The 24091-nt window shown below is 40.5% G+C and overlaps 1 protein-coding gene across 6 annotated transcripts in view; it reads left to right on the top strand.

Moving 5' to 3' along the window:
* CMC2 (C-X9-C motif containing 2) overlaps positions 1-2494 on the top strand; it is a 47982-nt gene extending 45488 nt beyond the window's left edge. For all 6 annotated transcript variants that reach the window (XM_073308015.1, XM_073308017.1, XM_073308018.1 and 3 more), the window contains one exon: positions 2262-2494. In XM_073308015.1, the coding sequence (XP_073164116.1) occupies positions 2262-2348 (87 nt within the window). In that variant the 3' untranslated portion in view covers positions 2349-2494. The remainder of the gene's footprint in view (positions 1-2261) is intronic.
* The last annotated feature ends 21597 nt before the right edge of the window (positions 2495-24091 follow it).

The following is a 24091-nucleotide window of genomic DNA, read 5'->3' as shown; positions in this document are numbered from 1 at the left end:
GTCAGGCATCTGGTCATGATCATTGGATCCTTTAAGCTGAAAACCAGGCTTTAGATGTCATTATGGGGAGGTTCTGTTAATATAGCGTGTTCTAGCAGGCTGGCTCCTGTTAATGTCCAAAATGCTGTGAGGGAATGTGTTGCACAGCCATTGGGCTGCTAAAGGAACATTATAACTAGGCTAGGTGGAATTAGATTGTTTTTAATAATTTTGGAAGATCATAACAATGTTTATTTTTAAGCATTTTTTTCTATTCGACTTAAACTTTCAGTTGCAGGAAATTGAGGTGGGGTCAGACAATAATTATTTAATGACAATATAGTTTGAGATTCAAAAAGTTAAAGCTTTATAACAAAACACAAATTGTCATAATCACATGTCCAGATATAAAAAGTAAATATTTTAAAATCAGACTAAGTGCTCCAACAGTATTTTTGTTACTTTGCCTATCTCTAAATTTCAGTTATCAGTGAAAATAATTTTTTTCATCAACCTGTTTGTGTGGTGAAATGGATGTTTCCCAACAGTTACCAATAAAAATCTAATCTTTCCAAGCCTAATTTATAACCATCATCTGTCTGACAAAATATACCAGTAGGAGCATAAAGCTCTCTTATCTTTTTGGTTTAGAAATGCAGATATGCGTGGATCACAGATACTTACGTTACAAAGAGGACAACTTCATGTAAATGCAGAAAGTAGAGGAGCCATCCTGGACATCTTAGCATTAGGGAGGAATTTTCTAGAGCAGTGCCATGGCATGGTGCTTACATTCTACACAGGTGCACCTCTTTACGTATCTTCATGATCCAAAGATAGCTATATTTCTCATCCATGAGTTGGCTTGGTAGATAAGTTTTCCCCATAAGCAAGTATGCTGTACTCTTACTAGAATTGTTATTCAGTTTTTGTACTCATTTCAGACCGAAAAAATGCTCTTTTTTATGAAACAGACCCTTTGTTAATTTTAAAGAAAATGAGTCAATAAAAACATGAAATAATGAAAATAATTTTGTCAATGCAAACATAATTTGTAGGGCTGTCGATTAATCACAGTTAACTCACACAATTACTAAAAAAAATTAATCGCGATTAAAAATAATCAGTTAATCACAGTTTTAATTGCTCTATTAAACAATAGAATACCAATTGAAATTTATTAAATATTTTGGATGTTTTTCTACATTTTCATTTATATTGTATTCTGTGTTGTAATTGAAATAAAAATGTATTTTTTATTACAGATATTTGCACTGTAAACTGATAAAAGCAATAGTATTTTATAGCAGCACATGGTGTTCATTTTAAGAACACTCCCTGCAGATTTGACAAAACACAAAGAAGGTACCAATGTGAGATTTCTAAAGATAGCTACAGAACTCGACTCAAGGTTTAAGAATCTGAAGTGCCTTCCAAAATCTGAGAGGGATGAGGTGTGGAGCATGCTTTCAGAAGTTTTAGAAGAGCAACACTCCGATGTGGAAAGTACAGATCCCAAACCACCAAAAAAGAAAATCAACCTTCTGCTGGTGGCATCTGACTCAGATAATGAAATGAACATGCGTCGGTCCACACTGCTTTGGATTGTTATCGAGCAGAACCCATCATCAGCATGGACGCATGTCTCCTGGAATGGTGGTTGAAGCATGAAGGGACATACAAATCTTTACCGCATCTGGCATGTAAATATCTTGCGACGCTGGCTGTAACAGTGCCATGCGAATGCCTGTTCTCTCTTTCAGGTGACATTGTAAACAAGAAGCGGGCAGCGTTATCTGCTGCAACTTGTTTGCGCAAACAAGAAGTTGGACTGAGTGGACTTGCAGGATCTAAAATTTTACATTGTTTTATTTTTGAATGCGGTTTTTAGTACATAATTCTACATTTGTTCAACTTTCATGATATAGAGATTGCACTACAGTACTTGTATTAGGTGAATTGAAAAATACTATTTTTTTACAGTGCAAATACTTGTAATCAAGAATAAATACAAAGTGAGCACTGTACACTTTGTATTCTGTGTTGTAATTGAAATCAATATATTTGAAAATGTAGAAAACATCCAAAAATATTTAAATAAATGGTATTCTGTTGTTGTTTAACTGTGCAATTAATCGCTCAATTAATTTTTTTAATAACTTGACAGCCCTAATAATTTGTCAAGCAAAAACATTTGTTTTCTTGCAAGTGATAAACTTGTACTGCATTTTAAATTCAGTGACATCATTTATTTATTATTAATTTATTTCCTTGTTTTCCAGTACCAAGAAAACCGAGCCAAGAGCAGGGCACATGCTGAAGAGATGCGGCAGAGGCTCACTAATGCTTCAAAACACTCTGAGAGCTGACCAATGTTGCAGCTGGATAGCTATACATCATATGGACATTTGGCTGAAAGCTGAAGGAACATATCTTGTTTTGGCTTCTATGCACTTGGATATAAAAAGCTATTTACTCAACTGCTAATGTTTGTAATAAAAATTGCTGAAGTTTACACTTATTGCTGACAAGATACTTTAATTGTTTGGCGAGAGATTTAGTGGAATATAACTGATATTTCTAGGGTTGCCATAGTGCAAACAATACTTATAGTTGAGAGGAAAACAGGGTTAAATAAAAAAATAAGCATGTTCTGTTGTTGGACTCCTAATACAAGACAAGTTATAAGCTGGGACCTTTAAGTAAAATAAACTGGACAAAAAATCTTAACCTGAGGTTTCATCATCTTTTTAATGTTATTCATGTGTACAGTGTATGTCTCAAGTGTTTTTTCTCTACCTTTTAAAAAACAAGTCAGCTTGAGAAAGTCAGGAGAAAAAACTATTTGTTTTATTCTTTAATCAAAACTAATCCAGTGTTGTGAACTGTGTCTGGGTAACTCCATTTTGGGTAGCAAACTGTTGTATATTGGTCCCCTTAGAGGGACAATGGACCTAATATATCTGGACTGCCCAGGAGAGGGCTAGACAGCGCAGAATGCACGTTTTGGGGGGAAATCTGGGACTGGAATGTGTTGGGGTCACCCTGCAAGTGGTGACTAAGCCTGAGGAAAACCACAGTGTGACCGATGTGTGGCTGGCAGGCTGCAGCTATACACAGACCCTCAGGATGTGACCTGCATGCTGGTAGGCTGTTTGTGGAGGATAAAGGTTACATACCAATCCTTGGGTCCTGCCGTATGGGGCCCTAGAAGCCTTGGCCCATGTGTAAATAAAATTTATAAATCCTACAAATGCTTTTGGTTTAATTTCTTACAGTCTAAGTGTGCCTGAAATCCATGTCCTCTTTCTCCAGGCAGTAGTGGTAATAGCGTACACAGACATGGTACACAGTTGGACATGAATTTTTAGGCCCCTTGATTCTGAGCCAACTTCATGAAAATCAGGTGACATTCTTGAGAAAAAGATGTACATAAAATATTTAGCATTATTTGGTGCACACCCTAGGAATGATTAAAGGAGTATGAAAAAATGCTAAAATATGCAGCTGAAAAGTTAGAAATTATGCATATTATAATTATAAATCTATAATGTAAGTGTTTCTGATGTGTTATTTATAGAGTTTGGTAAAACTCTGCGCCACTTTAATGAAATGCCTTCAATAGTCTAGTATTGTTTAATGTTGGCACCTCTGCATTTTAAAAGGACATTTGACAGTACATATGCTGTAGACTAGTATGAAATTCAGTGTTCATTCAAAATTGTGTGGAATACATAGAATAGATAGGATTGAGGGAGAAAATGGGATAGCAAAATCTGACTGACTTGAAGTGTTCCTCTTTATTTAAAGAAAAAACATAACCCACTTCATTTAAATACAAGTGTTATCTGTCTGGACAGTTAATGGATTTCAGAATTATAAATCTAAATTATGCACTCAATTTTATTGATGTCCACTGGAAATAAGATGCTATACCAATTATTTCTGGCAGTTTTTCTCATTAGAATTGCTGATTATTTGTAACTAATGTGGAGCATGTCACCTGCAAGTTGCATTTCAAATCCTGTTCAGGGTGCGAAGAGTAAATGATCAGATTGCTCTGTCAAGTTCCCAGTAGATAAGCATTCCCATCACAAAAGCTACTAGCCACTGAATATATAGAAAAGTGTGACTGTTCATGGAGCCTGAACTATTGCCTCACTTCAAGAGGGGTTAGCACGATTAGGTGTTCAATGGACAGTGCAGGGAATGTTGCCCAACTGAACTTCTTGTGTGGCAGATGGACTGTTAAGCCAACACCTTAAAGGGTCTGTAAACTCACACCAACCCCCAAAAGCCATGTTGCTGTGACTCAAAATTATAATTGGTTGAAAAAATACTTTTGCTAAATTTAGGCTGAAAACTGCACTTGCTTTAAAATTATTCTTTGAAAAGTCAACAATACTTCTAGGGCTTCAAAGCCTGAGACAGACCTATGGTTCTAACCGGCAGGAAGGTGCGGGCTTTTTTGTTTTGTTTTTAAATCACTAGATTAAAAACATGCTACATTTCAAAGATGTAACTGTGCAGAAGGATTTTTTCGAGGATTCATTACCTAGAAACGATCACGCTGATGGTTTCACAAAATTCATCCCCAGTACAGTATTTAAGCACCTATAATCTGGTAATTTGCTTTTTGGCTCAGGGAAAAGTAGCTGAATACACTGTGAGAAGCTGGGTATGTCTCATAGGGGCTAATGTATTACAATCACTAACAAATAATTAAACTATAAAATATTTCCTGTTTATGAAACTGAATAAAAGCGCCCCCCCGTTGCTTTCCAAAACACAATCTAGTTCTCAACATAACACTAATATGCTGAAAGATCAGAAGTGCTCTTTTGGTTGTGTGAAACTGGTAGTTTAACTGTTTGCCTTTAATCCCAGAAATTATGAGCCATCTATTTGCCATGAAGACACTATTGCATTTGTATAAAAACATGATGAAAAGTAGGCTTGACCTTCACCCGTGACAACATGGGGCAAGATCATTTTGTTGATTTTGATTAAATATGCAAAATGCAGAACTAATTACTTCTCCAGAGCCATCTTGATACGGTTATTTTCCACATTTTGATCAACTGTGCACTTTTGTTTTCATTATACAGTTATTTCCTTACAAATTGGTGTTTTGAAACGCAGTCCTTCAATGGTAATTGGAATACTTTCCAAACACAACTTGTTAGATAGTACATTGCCACTTGCAAATGATTCTCTCTGTCCCCTCAGATGTTCATCTCTTTGCTTTAAAGACTGAAAGGAAGAGCACCGCATCTGATTTAGAATTTTAATATGGTGATGGAGGCTTTGCCACCATGCTGCTGTACAGTTTTATTGTTATAATGAAATCTGCTAGAAATATGCTTTGGAACTGAAAAGATTATCCTTGGAGAGAAATAGGTATGCAAAAGACAAGTCATATCTACTAAACTGCAACATACTGGATTTTTATACTGTAAAATATAGCTCTTTCAGTAGTGTGGATTGCACTTGCTTGTGCTATTTAAATGTCAAAAATAGTTTTGTTTAGAAACAAAACAGCTTCTGTCTAAACCAGTTGCCATACATATATCTGTAGACAGGCTTTGATTGACACAGCTTACTAAAAACATTTAGTGTCAGTGACTGATCACCTAAGATAGGTATATAATCTTGGTTTATTACATGTGCTTTCAGCTAGTGTCTGAGGTAATTGACAGCAATGTCTGTGACGGGCTATGAAGGAAGATAAAGCAGGGGGAATGGTTATATACTGCACTAGAAATAATATTCCTAGCATACTGACTATTCAACCGCAGCAACGTACCTTCTTTCCTTACAGTGCTCTTCAGTGGTGCCAGGAGTCTTTTGCTGGACCTTTTTATCACTGCTGAAGCATTGCTACTTAGTTATTTGGAATATGAGGTATACTGACACAAGTTGTAAGTTACATGCACTTCCCCTGCTACTGCATTCACCTGAGGCTTGTTTGTGTAGTGCTAGGGCTATTAAAAAAAATAAAGTTTTGGGACTCAGAAAACCCTACAGCCTGCTGTCTAATAATTATTTAACCAACAGTCCCTAACAGTGGGGCATTACTTGGGCATAACTGACCACAGCCTGAACTAAGGGCTCTCTACTTGAAAGCAAATTCCAAGCTGCCGTTTTTGGACAGTATTACTCACCCCCCCCACCCCCATCTCGAGAGCTGTAGCTACAGAAACCTATTGAAACAGTCAAAATCTAGTCTGAGCCATAACCAGTGTGATTAATGTTGATCATTCACTTCTCCTCTGCTCTGCTGGGCTGGCTGCTCCTGTCCTACCCCACCTTGTGTTCTGTGTGGCTGCAGCTGCGCCAGAGAGCTGCACAACAGCGTCGCTTCATGGTCACTAGTACGTTGTACAGCCCAGCTGGCCACAGCTGCGGACCAGCAAGGGGGAGAGGTGAGGCCAGACTGAAGCCAGACAGCAGTAGCCTAGCCTGGGCTCCAAGGGGTTGAGGGCAGCTCCCTGAGCCCAGCAGCAGCCACAGCCTGTAGCCTATCCAGGCAACGCAGGAGCACCCCATCTCCTCTTGACTCCCAGTCTAAGTCAGGGCGCTGCAAGGGGAAAATGATGTTGGGGGTGAACTGAATTGGTTGGGAAGGCAGAGACCCAGAATAACTGGGGACAGGGAGGTGACTGTTCCAGCCCCAGTGAACCTAGAACAAGTGGCCAAGGCCTTCAGCAGTGACGAGTGAGTTATGATGCCTCAGTTTTGGGGTCCCAACATGAGACATCCCCCACAAAAGGGGCCTGTTGATAAAGCAAGGGCTCAACACCCCTTTCCCCAACCCCCACAAGTCCAGCTCTTTTCATACAAACCAGGCACCCACAATCACTTGTGGAAATCTTGGCAGTTGCTTGAGGAGCTGGGGGGAAGAAGCCCTCATGGGGTTCCCAGGTCCCAGCCAGAAGGGCACTTTAGGGGGTATGAACTGCTCAGGAGATACACAGCCCCCTAAGCACAAAGAGGAATTGTGGGGGATGGAGAAGCCGGGAGCAGCTCTTTCGATCCACCAAGAATTTATATCTCCTGTCCTGTTGTCCTAAGCACTGATCATGATGGACTCGCAACTCAGGGGTCACAATCAGGTCTAAGGGTATCACACCCAACCTCTTTTGATGGCTAGCCTGTGGGGGCTGAAACCTTTTCCTATTTTTAGACTGGGGTGAGTTTTTAAAAAGGTTGAAAATCAAGCTTGTACATTCTAGCCACTGTTGGTAACACAGGTGAATCCCTTTCAGTGGTGACGCTTGAATATTTAAACATAGATACTGCCCCCTCACGTATTCCTTTGTAATTTGAAAGTCTGTATTTTTTTTAATTTGTCTGCACCTTGAAGCATTCTGTTTTTTGTTGTTTTTTTTTTGAATTTTTTTTTAATAAATTTTTGAATAAATTTTTAAATAAAATTCTTGGTTGAGATTAATAATTGATGCCCAAACCCATTCACACAATCATGCTTTATTTTCTACCTCCTTGTCTTTTTAGTCTATTTGACACTTCAAGTAACACTAGTAGAATAAGTAACTTTAGTTGAACTTTGTCATCCTCAGCTCTTGTCCTGCAACTGTGTTATTTTACAGCGCCGAGCACAATGGTGCTGTGATACATGGCTTGGAGACACTAAGTGCTACCACCATGCAAATAATATAACTGTTAATAAACAACCCTAACTTTATAAATGCTCCTTTCCTTTCTGTTTGGCAAAGATAAAAGACCTAAACTCTGTTATTTTTTAATTTTTTTTAAAATGGACTGGCATCATAGCAACTATATAAAGGGTATTTTGGAAGTAGTCCTTATGTATATAGAATACAGGAGCTCCTATCTGACTGGAATATTTTCAAGAGTATTTTAACAGGCCGCTTGAACTCGTTGCACTAGTTGTAACGCTCATTCAGACATACAAGGTCATTCTATAGTTCATCTGCATTGCACTTGTTTTTATCTATGATTTTATATTTGGGATAAAACTGTAGTCTAGTGTATATTGCAAAAATAGTTGTATCCGGTTTTTAATACAACACATCCCAGACTTTCAAACCCCCTCAGACTGTGTGCTTGGTTGATATTATAACCTGTCTCTATGAATTGAAAAACTATCCAAAGTCCCTTTTGATATTATAACTTTTTTTCATCACTTGCAGCTAAAGCTCATATAGAATATTTTACTGTATTTCATAAATACTGGATGCATAAATGGGAGTCGAGTAGGAGTAGACAGTTATTTTACCTCTCTTTTTGGCGCTTGTGCGCCCACTGCAGGAGTATTCTGTCCAGTTTTGATGTCCACGATTCAAGGATGTTGATAAATAGGAGAGGGTGCAGGGGGGAGAGCCATTAGAATGATTAAAGGATTTAGAAAACATGCCTTACAGTGGTAGACTCAAGGAGCTCAATCTATTTAGTTTAACAAAGAGAAGGTTAAGGAGTGACTTGATTACAGTGTATAAGTATCTACATGCGGAACAAATATTTAATAATGGACTCTTCAGTCTAGCAGAGTAAGGTATAATGCAATCCAATGGCTGGGAAGTTGAGGTTAGACAAATTCAGACTGGAAATAAGGCACACATTTTTAATAGCGAGAGTAATTAATCATTGGAACAATTTATCAAGGATTCTTCATCACTGACCATTTTTAAATTGAAATTGGATTTTTTCTAAAAGATATGCCCTAGGAGTATTTTGGGGAAGTTCTATGAATCTCTGTTATACAGGAGGTGAGATTAGATATTCACAATGGTCCCTTCTGGCCTTGGAAGCTATAAATTTGCTTTTGAATTCTAGCATCACTGGTAATATACCCATCATAAAGTATTTTATACCCAAGCTGCACTAATTTTAAAGTGGCTATAATCACATACTCTCCAGATAAGCATGTTAAATCATCATGCTGGCATTTACTGCTTGCTGTGCAATAGGGAAGGATTATGACCTGGGGCATGTCAAGGATCTTGATTCTAGTTTAAAACAAACAGACACAAAAAAACTTAACAGAAACAAAGCAATTCCAAGCAGAGTTACAGGTTTTTCCACAATTAGCCTGAAATGTGTGTTAAAATGAAATAGAAAGGTACAGTATATAGCCCCTGGAAGTTTACAGGTTTCAGAGTAACAGCCGTGTTAGTCTGTATTCGCAAAAAGAAAAGGAGTACTTGTGGCACCTTAGCGACTAACCAATTTATTTGAGCATGAGCTTTCGTGAGCTACAGCTCACTTCATTGGAAGTTTACAGTATGTTACCATTTGCCATCATATTGATGGATTAAAGTGACTGGATTTTACTGAGGTGACTTTTTTTTTTTTTTTAATCAGGTAAAAGTCTTGAGCTATTTTATCCTGGAAAACCTCCAATCAGCTCTTCACCCATCTTCTGATAGACAGCCATGCTGCTGAAAGGTCTGTGGGTTTTGTTTTTCAGAGGGACCAAGAATAGATGGCATAAAGGCTAGAGCAGTAGCAACAAGGGAACCTGAAACACTGATCCTGGTGTTCGAGTCTCTGCTAGCAGGATGGTGCTGCAGATGGAACTCAGTTCTGGCAGCCCCTTGGTCTTAGATGTGCCCCATAATCCTTTGTATTGACTGTCATATCACGTGCCAGTGAACCAGGATTGCAACTGATAGGAGTCTGGAGGACATATGGGGATTACAGTTGTCTTCCTTCACGGTAAATTGCTGGGAGGAAAGGAAGTTGGGGGGATAGCGGCAGGGTACCAGATCCCCTATTGGCCTAGGATCGCCCTAGTATAATATTTTTCACAACTCATTAGTGTTGGTACTTCTGCTTGTTTTAGGAATGTCAAGAAACAGGACATATTTCTCTATTTGTAAATAAAATCCTAAGTGCAGTTAACGAAGTGAAGGGGCTGACAGTTCAAAGCACATTTCTTATTGTTCCTATATTATTTTAACCTCTCTGATTGTCAGTGTTGAGTTTGGCTGTTTTGAGCCACGATGCTTGCTTTCTGTCTCTCAAGGAGAATGGGATTAGCGACATGAGTGTATTTTGACATTTTTTAATCTTAATAGATCTTTTCCTTTTAATATGCTGAATTTAAAAAAACAAAGCTGAAATAGAAAATTATTTCTATTGGTAATGTGTTTCTGCCTCCTTAGGTCTCTGAGAGCCAACTCTGTATAGGAGACAGCTTCATATAATGTAGACAAGACACACTTTCATCTTGTGGGATGGTGGCTCCTTGTTAGCCAGCTTTACTATTTGATATTCTTTCACTGTTTGTTAGGCTAAATGCATTGGCTGTTGCCATTTAGAGACTGGAGTTGAAATCCAGCCTTGGCTCACTAGTAGAAAAGAGTTTGAATCTAATCTTCATCTGCAGTTTTCATACTTCACAAAAACTACCGCACAAACTGAGCATGATGTTGCATCCATTAGTTAATGTTTGTGATTTGAAGTAAGTAAAGTACTATGTATAAATGCTAAGTGTTCCTTGAATACAAATAACCAATACAATATTAACACTGATATTTTGAGGATGGTGATATACAGTATTTTTCTTTTATTAAATTAATGTTTCTGTAAGGATAACGGTTCAAAAGACTACAGATTGCTCCCTAAAATGAATCAATGGTGCTCTTGCTGCTTCTGGTGATGATGATGGTGGTTCAACATTTGTATGGGGTCCCTTCCCTTAGTGTGCATGGCATCTTAAAACGGAGCCAATAGTCAGCCAGGAAAGACAGAACTAACTCATGGCTACTTAAACTTTTATTGTGGAGAAAAAATGTGAGCTGCTGATTGGACCCAAACCAAAGTCCTGGATCTTGCTTTTTGTGGTTACCCCTTCTCTCCTGGGTAAGCTGGAACAACCCCAATTGTTCCAAGCACCTCTCATCTTTGGGATGAGACTGTGGGTTTGATATGAGATCTAAATTCTTTGGTTTGGGGTCATCTTTAATTTTATCAATCTGCATGAAACAAAGTATGAAAACCATTTGAAACTGTTGGTCATGGCAGCAGCCGTTCCTCTATAGCAGAATATGATACTCAGTTTTTTGAGAAAATTTAGTACCCGTGAAAGTGAAGGTCTCTTGGAGCTGGTTAAAGGTGGTCATAGTGCTGGTGTGTTTATCCAGGCTTTTCCCAGATAACTGCTATTGCTGTTTTATGCTGATGTGCACCATCAACTATTATTCCAGTTCTGGGATCTTCTCGACCAGAGACTATCAATTATATTGAGTTGTCGGATGGCATACTATGATGATGATATGCATAAAATGGAGTGGAGGAAAGGGAAGGTAAAGGATGGGGTCAGATGCCCTAGAGATTTCTTGTTATAAAATGGCACCGGAAGCTGTGTGTTGACTGTCATATGGACAGCAGGGAAGCTGTAGCCAGAGTTGATGATTATTTGTCATTCTGCAGGATTTGTTGTATTTATTTAATATCCGGGTTAGTTCATTCAATTAGAAGACAGTTAGCTGCCTGCAAACAGCTTTCCTATTGGTCTAGAAAGTGGCATTGGGACCAGCGTAGGGTATTGTGTTTTGCATTGCTGAGGGGGAGCTGGGCTTGATTTTCCCATTGTTGGCCCTCTCTTCCTGGGTCAGCAGGCAGCAGCTGGGAATGCTAAGACACAAAAATAGAATGATTATTTTTAGATGAGCTACATAACCTCCTGTTTATAATGTTAAGTTTCAGCTTCTGTCTGGCCTCTTTCAGGTCACTGAACCATCTCTCATTTGTTGTCTTATCTGTTCCTTTCTTAACACCTGGCCTGCCTGCTTCCTTGGGCATTTTCTTAAGTGCTGGCGGAGAAGGGATACTATTCCGGGTCTCACTCTGACAAGAGCTGAGTGCACTCAGTGCATTGTCAAGTGAAGGCATGAAGCAGCTAGAAGGAGGTGCCCAGAATATGATACAACCAGTCTCCTACGTTCAACGTTACAGAACAAAGAGCGTATTGAGAAGACTGGAGTTGTTACAACACATCCAGTGCAGCCAACAGCCAGATAGATATTTGTTTTGGTGTTTGATTCCTCACATTGAGAATATTCATCATCATTTACTTTAGCAACATTTCCCTCAAATAGGTAGTTTTCTTTTTTCCTACAATTTTTGTGTGAATTTTCAGTACTGCTGACCTTCTGCTTCTCCAGCAACAGACCAGGAAGTGCCTCCAATGGCAGAGAGACAAAGAGTTTTTAAAAAGAAAGATTTTGTGGTGAACCAAAAAATTGGACTGTGGTGGGAGGCTAGATAGCCAGAGAAATATGCTGAAACCCTGAGATTCTAGGCAAAGTCTAGAATTTGGCCAGGTGAAAGGTCATTTGGGAAAGTTTCACACTGTTTGGATATTAGGAAAAGTCCATTAGGACAAGAGACCTTTGTAACTCAGGTCCATGGTTTCAAAGATAAGGATTTCATTGCAACAATATGAACAGTTCCAAAATACAGTAGTCAGCTGGGAATACTTGAGCATTTACAAGGAAATGTTATCAGCCATTGTTGTTTCATCATAATAGAATGGGCTGCAAAAACATAACAATCAGATTGGCTGGACCAAAATTCCAAGCAGTAAAACTCACATAGTAGAATTCCCAACTAGGATCTATCCAGTCTCATACGTTTCCTTTATAGCCCACCAGGGACCAGGCACCAAAAATAACAGCTGTAAATTTTTTAAAAAAATTATTTAATCTGTATGAGGTATGTTGCTTTAAAGTACTGAAATGAATGGTACTGGCTTTCAGCTGGGCTGAGTTATGCTACCCACTGACATAGAACTGTTGGAGTAGGGGTGGCAAGTATAATACCAGTGACCTGGAGACCCTGACAATGTGTGGCAGTCTGGTTTTTAACAGTTACAATGGTGATGAGATTAATTCTACCACAATGGAGGAAATACATTATGCCAATTATAGTGTGCTAGGGCAATAATTTGTAGGAAAGTGTAAAGCTGGTGGAGTTTGCCGGGCTTGGTAAATTTATTGTACAGGTAGAAAATCCTGGCTCATGAATGGCTGAAGAAAGTCATGTACAGAATCAGGAAGCTGCTTTTAAAAAAACACCAACAAAAACTTCACTGAGGTTACTGATAGAGGTATGGAACCATTTAAACTAATCAGATCCTTTGTGTAAATCAGCTGTATGCTGACTGAAACTCAGTTGCAGTCAATGAAAATTGTGTTCTCTTCTGAACCAAGTAGCTTTTTCTGGGTATCTAATTTCATCTGTCCTTTGGAATATCATTTGCAGTGTTATAGCTGTGTTAGCCCAGGATCTTAGAGAGACAAGCTGGGTGAGGTAATATTGTTTGTTGGACCAACTGCTATTGGTGAAAGAGACATGCTGTGTAATTTGAAAGCTTGTCTCTTTCACCAACAGAAGTTTGTCCAATAAACAGTATTACCTCACCCAGCTTGGCTCTTGAGAATTGCAGTGTAGAAAGCAAATCTCTCCCACATGTGAGCTTGATGCTTTTCTTTCTCTATTTTAATATAATTGTTGTTACTAATATGACTTTTGTATTGATACTAGAAGATAAAAATAGCAGCAAGGCCTAAACATGCAAAATCCATCTGTTACACGACGGTAGACATATCTTAGATGTACTACACTGGTTGTTATTATTAATGTAGCCCCCCTGGATTTTTTTTGTATCAACGCAGTGGAAAGTTAAATTATTGGAGAATTAGGCATGATTGGAAGAGGCTTTTGTAGGAAAAATGAGAAGTTCAATTTTCATATTAAGTCTAAGAAAGTGGTGAAATGGGAACCAGAGCTGAGGTCACGGAGGGGGAAAAGTAGATTTGAGGGCTGTTGGTATCTGGTAGGTGAAAAAAAACTTTGGGAGTGAAGGAGGGCAACCAGATGACAAGTGCAGAGAAGGTCAAAAAGGAGAGGGCCCCAAACAGCTCCTTGGGAAATGCCAAGAGAATCTACAGAACGTAGTGTAGAGAAAAACTAAGCAGAGAAGGTTTCAAGGAGAAATGGCTGGTTGATACTGTCAAAGGCAGCAGAGAATGAGTATGGAGAAGACACATTTAGACATACAAAGGAAGAGCCTGTTAGTTAGTGACTAATCACTATAGTTTGCAGCAGGGGGGAGGTGTTGGAGGATATATTTCAATAGAGTGGCTTGATGGTTTTTGCCATTAATTCAGTGATAATGATTCAGTGAGGATGAAGAAATTCCTCAGCCCCCAGACTCTGTGGGTATTTAGCACAGGAGATGGTAGTTATTCCACCCATAAGACGCACCCTCAAGTCCTTACATTTGTAATGTCATAAATAATACATATTAAATGTAGCCTCACTGGCAGAGCTCCAAACCTTTGTTGCAAAGCAGCTTACATTTATATATAATTTAATACAAAATTAGGAGAATTAATAGTATTAATATGTCCCTCAGTGTTTGGAGTATTTACTGTGAGATTCTAAACTACCAGAATTTTACACTTTCCCAGAAAATGAGTTTTAAAAATAATTCTGTACGAAATCCTTTCGAAAGCGCCTACAGCTGGCACTAACCCAAATACAGATTTGTTAAATTATGCCATTGTTCTTTTGTTTTTCCTGAAGTTGTTTTCTTGTTTAATGCAAATTCATTTGATATCATCCCAGCTTTCTGACATATACAGTGTATAAATATTAGTGTAGCATTCCATTTATTTTCGGATGTTTAATTTCAATTTCCCTTTTCTTGATTTTGTAAAGTATTGGAATTTTCAAGTTATTTTTATAAATGCCATGTACAATTCTCTCTTCCTTTCCCCTCCAGTTTTCTCTGTATCTCTGGCAATTCTCTCTATTTGGGATTCAACTCTGGTTTCATTTCTGATATTTCAATTACTATTTTTGTGGTCATTCATCCCATCACACAAGAGTTTGGCACATACAGATACATGTCAAATACCAAAATGGGAGACTAAGACCCTGAAGCTTAAAGGTCTCTGTCCCACATCATGGCAACCTCCTATGGATGAAGATGGTTGGATGTCTTCAGAGCCCATCAGCACTGCTACTACATTCCATCTTATTTTTATAGCCCCCAGGTAGCAAATCACCAAACAATAGTTACAATAGCAACTATCAGTCTATTTCTCAAAGCTGGGTGCCTAAATAGCACATAATTTTAGGCAACCAATTTTCAAAGCTAGGCCCACAATGACCAAGACAATGATTAAATACCATCAATTGACAAAACCAAGAAAAGCTAGTGCCTTCCCCACTCCCCCCATACTGCAAACACAACAGGCTCAACTTTCAAATTTGGGTGCAATTATTATTTGCCTAAATTCATGCTTAGGCTCCTATATCCCAGTTTTAGACAACTTAATCAGCATCCGTATTAAGGCACCTGGGCTTAAAGACTAGACTAAGGCAGGGGAAAGAGCAGGGTGTCAGTACAGAGTTTTGGAACAGAGTTCAAGGGCAGCACAAATCAGACCCTTAATGTGTATGCATGGAAGACACATCTCCAGACTGTTTGCTGGTAACAGTAATGTTAAGTGTGTGCGTGCAATAAATATCTTGTTTGCTGCTCTAGATAAAGTAAAACAAAATCTTTCCCATTTCATTGCAACATTTTATTTGCTTGACTCTGTACACATTTTGGACCAGCTCTGGATGTAAGGACATGACTGACAATGGAACAGAAGTGTTGGAAAGTATGTTAGGTTCTTTTAGTTAATGTTCCACTCAAATATTTACTATCTGTTTTTTGTTTAATTCCTTGGGCACTGTGGAAAGACTCCGTTGTAAGCAACTTTGTCTCCAACATCTCATATTGTAATATAAATGTGAATGTGGAAATTTCTGTAGTCCTTGAACACCTACAGAATAATAAGGCTGTGTTCCCTGTGAAAAGAGGTTGGTTTACTGTTGGATTTATTAGCCAATGGGTCAAATTAATCGCTAGTTGAAATTCCCCAGGAATGCATTTGGCCCAATGTTTCTAGTGTATATTGGCTACCATATGAGACTGAAAGGGTTTTCATGTTGAAAGTGTTGGTTTTATACTAACATAAAATATATTGGTTTCAGAGTAACAGCCGTGTTAGTCTGTATTCGCAAAAAGAAAAGGAGTACTTGTGGCACCTTAGAGACTAACCAATGTATTTGAGCATAAGCTCAATATAAAATACATTGTCTGAGTATGTGTAAGAGAGAAGTCTGTTTTATTAGTGAGTCAACTGCAAATGAGATCGTCATACACACAGGATATTAGGAGCAGAGTCCAAAGAACATATTTAGATCAAGTCAGTAGCATTTGTACTACTTAGACAAAAGCCTGAAGAGCATGTACTGTACATAAATACAGCATTACAGCTTTCAGTAACATGATTCAATACTCTGTGTGTCTTACATTGAAGCTGAGCTGCTGAAGTATAGAGTTGAAGCAAAAATTTAAACTCAGGATAAAATTAAAAGTTGTAGCTTCAGGATGCAAAGATCTTTCATTTCTGAATTTAAAGCAGACATTATCCAATCTGAGATTTAGCATTCAGGATACTGACACTTCCTTTAATCTCATTAAGGAAGATCAACTATAAAATTAACTGGAGACAGAATTGTTTTGAAAGTTAAGCTTTTAACAAAAATTGGGCTGATATGAAGGCCATCTATAATTTAATTCCAAGATCCTAGTTATACTTGCTAGCCACTTTCTTCTTGATTATTTTTCTTTTGTAAAAAGCAGGTATGTGGATGAAAGGCACTTACCTTGAATGTATGAAATAGGAAGCATCTTAGAATGATAGCTAGACAGGCAATGTCTGTGCCATGGATCATCATGCAGATATACCAACTGCTGAACCAGAAGGCAGGTGCACAAGAAGTGCAGACAACAACTTGAGGCAGACACTTTAATGTAAGTTATAGCATGTGTTGTGTTTAATATAGGAGCTGGCAAAAGCTGTAAGGAATAGTTTTATAAACAAAATTACATGGCTGATCTGGATACATGGATAAAATCCAAAAAGTCATAAGGGTTAGGTAAGCTTTCCAGAATGGAGCCTTTATCTGAGACAAACCACTTCCCTGCAAAGTTCAACCTAATAGAACAGAAAAGGGAAGAAGAAAAGCTTATAGCAATTACCTATTGTGTCTTAAGACCCAAGGAAACAAGTGTAGTTGTCCATAATGAATCAACAAAATTCTGCTCCATTACTTTGGACCACTTTCATGGAAGAGAATTTAGACCAATAAAGGGATTTAAGACATTTTCCAGAGTAACCTGAGTTCAGAGGCAACAAACCAAATAAGCGAAAGTTGTACAAGTTTACCTGACACCTTAAGTCAACAGAATTGATTGGTGTAATACGGAGTAGAATGTGACTAAACCACTGTTAAATTAAGTAAGAGAACCTTTTCACTAAAGGCATCTACTTATGGATTGAGATGTGTTGGTTGAGAACTTCATAGCAGTAACATGCATTGCTAAAAACATGAGGGCACATTAGCTTCTGCATTCTCCTGTGTCAAACTATGGTAACAAAATCCCTTCAGATGCCCAGAGCCTTGGTTCTCCATTGCCCTGCATTTGTGTAGTCATTTGCAGCAGTGGAATGTGGTGTAGAAGTCTACCATTCTGATTTGCTGACAGTTTACGCTGAGTTTTCACTGCTATAAATGCCTCCATAAGGTGCAGATCAATGGAAAAAGCAGGTTCCAAGTCTTCAGCCATGATGTCAGTAAGACAATAGGAAATATTTGCAGTATTGCCAACCTCAAGAGATCCAAAATCAAGAGTCAGGTTGAAAAAAAAATTAGCCCCAAAGTCACGAGATTAAAAAAAGCCACTCCCCATCAAATCATGGGTTTTAGAATGTTTTGATTTTCATTCCCCTCTACTCATTTGCCAATGTGTGTTTGATAGTTTCAGGTTGAAAAGTCAACCTTTAGAGCCCACAGAAATGTGTATCTCTTCCTGGCTGCTCAGATGGAGACTCCACTTTCCCCTGAGATAGGGGAGCTGTCATCCATTTCCTAGTACAGTCTTCACTTTCTTCCCTCTTAGTTTCCCACTTCCTTTACCCTACCCCCATCTCCCTCCTCAACCTTCCTCCCTGATTTTTGGGGCTCTGACTACCCCCTACAGTCTCCTGCCCAGTCACCTGCCCCTTCATCATAAATAAGACAAAGAATCATGTTATTTTATAATATACTGTACAAGGGCTATAAAATGGAGCTGGAAAATGAACAATAACTGTCTAAGAAACACAAAGCACTCTCCCTGTGTAACTAGTTTTCCAATAAAGATTTGTGAGCTGCGACCATCTTTACAATATCAGCTGCCTTGCAAACGGCTGGAAAATCCTTACTCAAGCAGAGCTGGCTATTCCTCAGTGCAGCAATTGTATTTATAATGCTCAGATATTTTTTCTAAAATAATTTCACTCACAAAGCATTGCAAAAATTGTAAGTCATTCTCCTTATAATTTTGGTAACAAAGATATTGAAGTTTTAAAAAATCTCAGAATTATTTGTCCAAATTAAGTAGCTCAAACTAATTAAATTTTAAATTATTCTTCCTTCCTGCTGGCTCAGACTTCTCCTCTGCCTGGCTCCCAGCAGCACCACTTCAGACTCCCCAGGCCCCAGGAAGAAAAGGCCCCCCCAGGGCAGTAGGAGGTGGTGGTGCGGAGATTGAGGAAAAGTGGCCAGTGGGCCCTGGGCAGAGGAGAAGCCCAGTGCAGCAGGAGGCCAGGCCCAACAACAACTCTTCCCCCTGCCTCCCTTTACCCAGCCTTCTGCTGCCCCAACCCTGACTCTGCTCAGGAGACATTCATAAAAGTAGGGCTCAGTAGCAAGGCAGGTTTGGGGTTCTTAGACCCAAGGCTATCATACATAGCTGCATGTATGCCTAGTCCAAGGGGAGCGGGGAGAGGGGAGAAAAATCACAGGCATGAAGGAGCTTCTTGGGTCATTGCAAGAGCTCTTCCTGCCGGGAGCAAAATCTCATGACTCACAATCAGTTTGCAAGAGTTGGCAGCACTGCATATGTGGATATCAGAATGTAACTAAATAAATGGAGGCTGTTAATCCAAAGACTGGAGGCACAGACAAACCTGAGGATAAAGGAGTGCTTGTTTATATAGGTTCTTGGCCTAGAACATGACAAAGAATCTGGCTTAATCTAAGTGCAAGTCAGATCACAATGTGGCTTCCCGCATCTCCCCTGACTTAAAGAGCAACCTTAGCAACCAAGGTGTTGAAAGTACAAAGTCTATTTTTATTTATAAGACATTTTACTGCAATATCCATTCGCCCCAGTCGGGACTGGAGCGTCATTGTGTACTCCTGAAGGGATTCTGTGCCACTGCACACATGCAGCATTCATAGCCCCTGCAGATTTTTTTTCTTTGCAGAATATAAGATTCTGCTGGGGAGGTGCTGCAATTGCACCTTTCTCCCACCAGGGGCTGCTGTGGCACCAGAAGAGAGGGCAGAGAGGTAGGGGGAGAGGCTGCATTCCTCACAGTGGGGCTAGGTTAGGAGGCACAGGACGGAGAGAACAGAGCACACAGGGCTGCTGGGGGTCACAGACTGAGGTTCAGAAAGGCTAGGAGAGAGGACAGACTGAGGTGCGGGCTCAGAAGCTAGTGGGGTGACAGCATTTGAGCCAGGGGTTGAATGGGACAGGGGCTGCTGTGTCACATAGGAAAGGGGGCAGATGTACCTGACAATAGGAGAGGCTAGGCAGTCAGCCAGGGTCTGCATGGGGGAGGCTCCCCAATTCCCTAACAATCCTTCCCCTCCCACCCAAAATCCCCTGTTCCATACTTTTCCCACCCACACCCCACAACCCTGCAGGTTCACTCCCAGGTTCCTTCCCTCAGCTCCTCCATTAGCCCTGACTCCCCCAAGCCTTTGTACTGCTTCTGAGGTATGCAGGAAATTCATTTAAACTCCAATACAGAAACATATTACTCAAAGTTCTGTATTAATATGTCTCGTAAGGAATCTATTTGTCAAAAAATGTCCTAAATCTTACTTTGTCTGAATCATTACAGACATACTTGCTGACAGGTATTTTAACATTACCAGAAGTAACTGAAACGGGTGTAATTACGTGGTGCCATTTTGACAAATAAAATGTGTAGAATTTTGAAATAGTGTGCAGAATTTTTAGCACAGAATTCTCCCAGAAGTAACTGTGCCAGGCACTATATGAACACAAGAGAGAACCTAGTTCCTGAGCAAAGAGTTTTCAAACCACTAAACACCTTTTGCAGCTTCTCAGGGAGTCTTGCTGACTCTTTCTTTAGTATGGGATGATTGGAAGAAGTCAAAGCAAATGGCTGTGAGAAAACTTAGCTGGCTCCTTACATTCTTTTGGAAATGAATGAATACCTGGATTAATTCAATGAGCACTGTTCCTTTTCTGGGTGAATTTTGACGTAATGGAGCATTTAGCATAAAAGCCAACAGTGTAAGAGAAAGAGAGATAACCTAAACAGATTGAGGCAAAAAAAGTTTCTAACCCAGAAATCAGATTTTAAACCTAACAAAATCTCAAGTGGATTAAATCCTCAAGTAGACTAAACTGATGCTGGTGAAACTGGGCCACAGTCATTGGAAAAGCTGTTCTCACTGCCCTCATTACTCATTTTACATTGGTGCAGGTCAACAGAGGCCTTTCTTGTCTTCTACATTGCTTGAAAGAGAGAAACCTAACCCCCACTCAGCTCTCTCTTTGCCATGCAATTGATTCTTCTATCCTTACTGATGGCGAGTAGTACTTTAGTGTGTAAGAAGTATAAATAGTCCAACCTGCCCCTCCCCCCTGAATAAACCAAGACACAGTTTATTCCCTGCAGATGACCCATGGAGGAGGTTGAAGAAAGATTAGGTGAAAGGTCCTCTGTAGTGTGAGTGTATTGTAGGTTTCTAAAACATGTCAATACAAGACAGATACAAGGAAATGATTTTAAAAAAATCTTGCCTTGCCATTATGTAAAACAGGAATAATATTTCAGATTTCATTAAAAATGATAAAACTTGAGTTCAGAATCAATACCTACAAAGTTACAAAGGGCCCAACTCTGCCACCCTTACTTATGCTGAGTAGCGCCTAGTCCAGTGTCTCAGGAGGTAACACTTAAAAGCGTAGTTAGCTGAGTCTTTGCGGCAAAAAGCATGATGACTGCATCTGGATGTCTATGTATTATAAAGTGGAGGGAGGGCATGACTGCAAAAGGCAAGAAAAAGACAAACAAAATAATCCTGCAGTTTACTAAGCAGTCCTGGCTCACCCCAGTGTTTCCCACAAGGCAAAAGATAGTCTTTGGGTAGGGGTCTGAGAGGTCTAGGCTGAGGGGCCCACGATTTAAAAGGGGAAGATAGTCCCTCTACCTCACCATAGGGTCCAGGCAACAGAGGCTTATAAGCAGGGCCGGATTAACTTTTTGTGGGCCCCCATGGGGGCAATGGAGCATGGCGTGGAGAGGTTGGTCCACGGAGCAAGGGGTCAGCTGGTGGCAATGGGGCATGGCATGGTGGGGGCGGCCCCGCTCCGCCCAGCCCAGTACTAGGGCACTGTTTACAAACTGGCAGTTACCAGACACACAGTGGCCTGCCTAGCCCTGTGCTGCCAGCATGTCCCTTCCCCTTGGGGGCAGGTCTATGCTCCTTTACCCTCTTGCCTGGAAGGGTCCAGCCAAGCCCCCCCTCCCATATTGCCCCCCCAACTGGGTGAGACTGGCCAGGCTTCTGCACTAGTCCCAGGTGGCTCAGTTCTGGGGAGACAGGCAGGGTCCCGCAGGTGGTGGGAAGCAAAGATTGGCTGGAGCTGGAGGTGCGCTGGGGTCCAGCCAGGTGGCAGAGAGGAGCTGGCAGGTGGGGCCAAGGGGTGGAGAGGCGCCCTCAGCCAGCCGGCGGGCAGGCAGAAAGGAGCAAGTGGTGGGCGGGAGAGCGAGCGGGTTGGCAGAGTCTTGGGGCGCAGTGCAAGCGGAGCAGGCTGGGGTCCCTTCTAAGTATGGGCCCCAGTCCATGGTGCCACTGTAAACCCGGCACTGCCTGTAAGTAGATCTAGCTGAGTGCCACTTCGCTCTGAGCAGGGATCCTCCCTTTTAAGCACCCACCCGTCTCCAGGCTTGATAGATCTCACGGGTGTGCTGGGATGGGGCTAATTGTGCCGAAAGGAGCTCTTTAACCCTCTCCTGACTGGGATGGGGCACTGCCCCACCATAGTCAGGTAACTAGGTATTGGTGCCTTTGCCGGTAATCTTCATAGTGATGTTGCAAGGCAGCTTTAAACCAGCTTATTTCTCATTTCAAAAGATGCATGTGGTTTTGCATGAGGGGCTTCAAGTTTGTCAGCTTTGGTGGGGTTAGTGGCTAATTAGCATTTGGTGCCAGAGGTGCCTAGGGCTTTAAAAAGGCACTCCTTTTTATACCTATTTAATTAAAAAAAATAATTAATAAACAAGTTCAGACTCATGCACAAACACCTTACCATATATGTATTTTGCAGCTTGAAATGAGAACCCAGACATGATTGAAAAAGCCGCTGGTCTGGTATCTACTCTAGTTTAACCTTTTCAGTCTTTTCTAAATGGGACTATAATCAAAACAAATGGATGCAAACCTAATAAAAACATTGCTTCTGATATTTTAACTCTGATTACTATATATCATACAAGGAAGGAAATGTAGTGTACACTATAGATGTATAACGGTAATGATGAGGAGCAACCTTCTATTACAAGGGGAAAAAAAATAGTGGAGGCTTCCTATAGCCAGGAAAATGATGCTCAGGTAGATTTTTAGGTATCTGCCAATAAGCCCCCTGAGACATTAAATTTTGTGCATTATCTAGAGTAGGGATCAGCAACCTTTGGCACGCAGCCTGCCAGGGTAAGCCCCCTGGCAGGCCGGACCAGCTTGTTTACTTGCTGCGTCCACAGGTTTGGCCAATCGCGGCTCCCACTGGCCGCGGTTCACTGTTCCAGGCCAATGGGGGCTGCGGGAAGCGGTGGCCAGCACATCCCTCGACCTGCGCTGCTTTCCACAGCCCCCATTGGCCTGGGACAGCAAACTGTGGCCAGTGGGAGCTGCGATCGGCCGAACCTGCGGACGCAGCAAGTAAACAAACCGGCCCGGTCCGCCAGTGGGCTTACCCTGGCGGGCCGCAGGCCAAAGGTTGCCAATCCCTGATCTAGAGTTACTCTCCTTATTCTTGTTTCCTTTTCTGGAATCATAGAATCATAGGACTGGAAGGGACCTCAAGAGGTCATCTAGTCCAGTCCCCTGCACTCATGGAAGTATTATCTAGGCCATCCCTGACAGGTGTTTGTCTAACCTGTTCTTAAAAATCTCCAATGACGGAGATTCCACAACCTCCCTAGGCAATTTATTCCAGTGCTTAACCACCCTGATAGTTAGGAAGTTTTTCCTAATATCCAACCTAAACCTCCCTTGCTGCAATTTAAGCCCATTGTTTCTTGTCCTATCCTCAGAGGTTAAGAACAATTTTTCTTCCTCCTCCTTGTAAAAACCTTTTATGTACTTGAAAACTGTTATCAGGCCCCCTCTCAGTCTTCTCTCTTTCAGACTAAACAAACCCAATTTTCTCAATCTTCCCTGATAGGTCATGTTTTATAAAGCTTTAATCATTTTTACAGTTTATTTCCAGCCTGCATTTGTCTTGCTTCAACTTTCAGCCATTGAATCATAGAATCATAGAATATCAGGGTTGGAAGGGACCTCAGGAGATCATCTAGTCCAACCCCCTGCTCAAAGCAGGACCAATCCCCAATTTTTGGCCCAGATCCCTAAATGGCCCCCTCAAGGATTGAACTCACAACCCTGGGTTTAGCAGGCCAATGCTCAAACCATTGTTGCTCTTCTCTGGACTTTCTCCAGATTGTCCACATCTTTCCTGAAATGTGGCGCCCGTAACTGGACACACTACTCCAGTTGAGGTCTAATCAGCACGGAGTAGAGTATCTTCTCATGTCTTGCTTACAACAACACTCCTGATAATACATCCCAGAATGATGTTCCTTTTTTTGCAACAGTGTTCCACTATTTAGGTTGTGGTCCATTATAACCCCCATATCCCTTTCTGCAGTACTCCTTCCTAGGCAATCATTTCCCATTTTGTATGTGT

The sequence above is a fragment of the Lepidochelys kempii genome, chromosome 12 (assembly GCF_965140265.1).
Source record: "Lepidochelys kempii isolate rLepKem1 chromosome 12, rLepKem1.hap2, whole genome shotgun sequence".
In the NCBI taxonomy this organism is placed as follows: domain Eukaryota; kingdom Metazoa; phylum Chordata; order Testudines; family Cheloniidae; genus Lepidochelys; species Lepidochelys kempii.
This window is presented reverse-complemented; position numbering and strand designations above follow the sequence as displayed.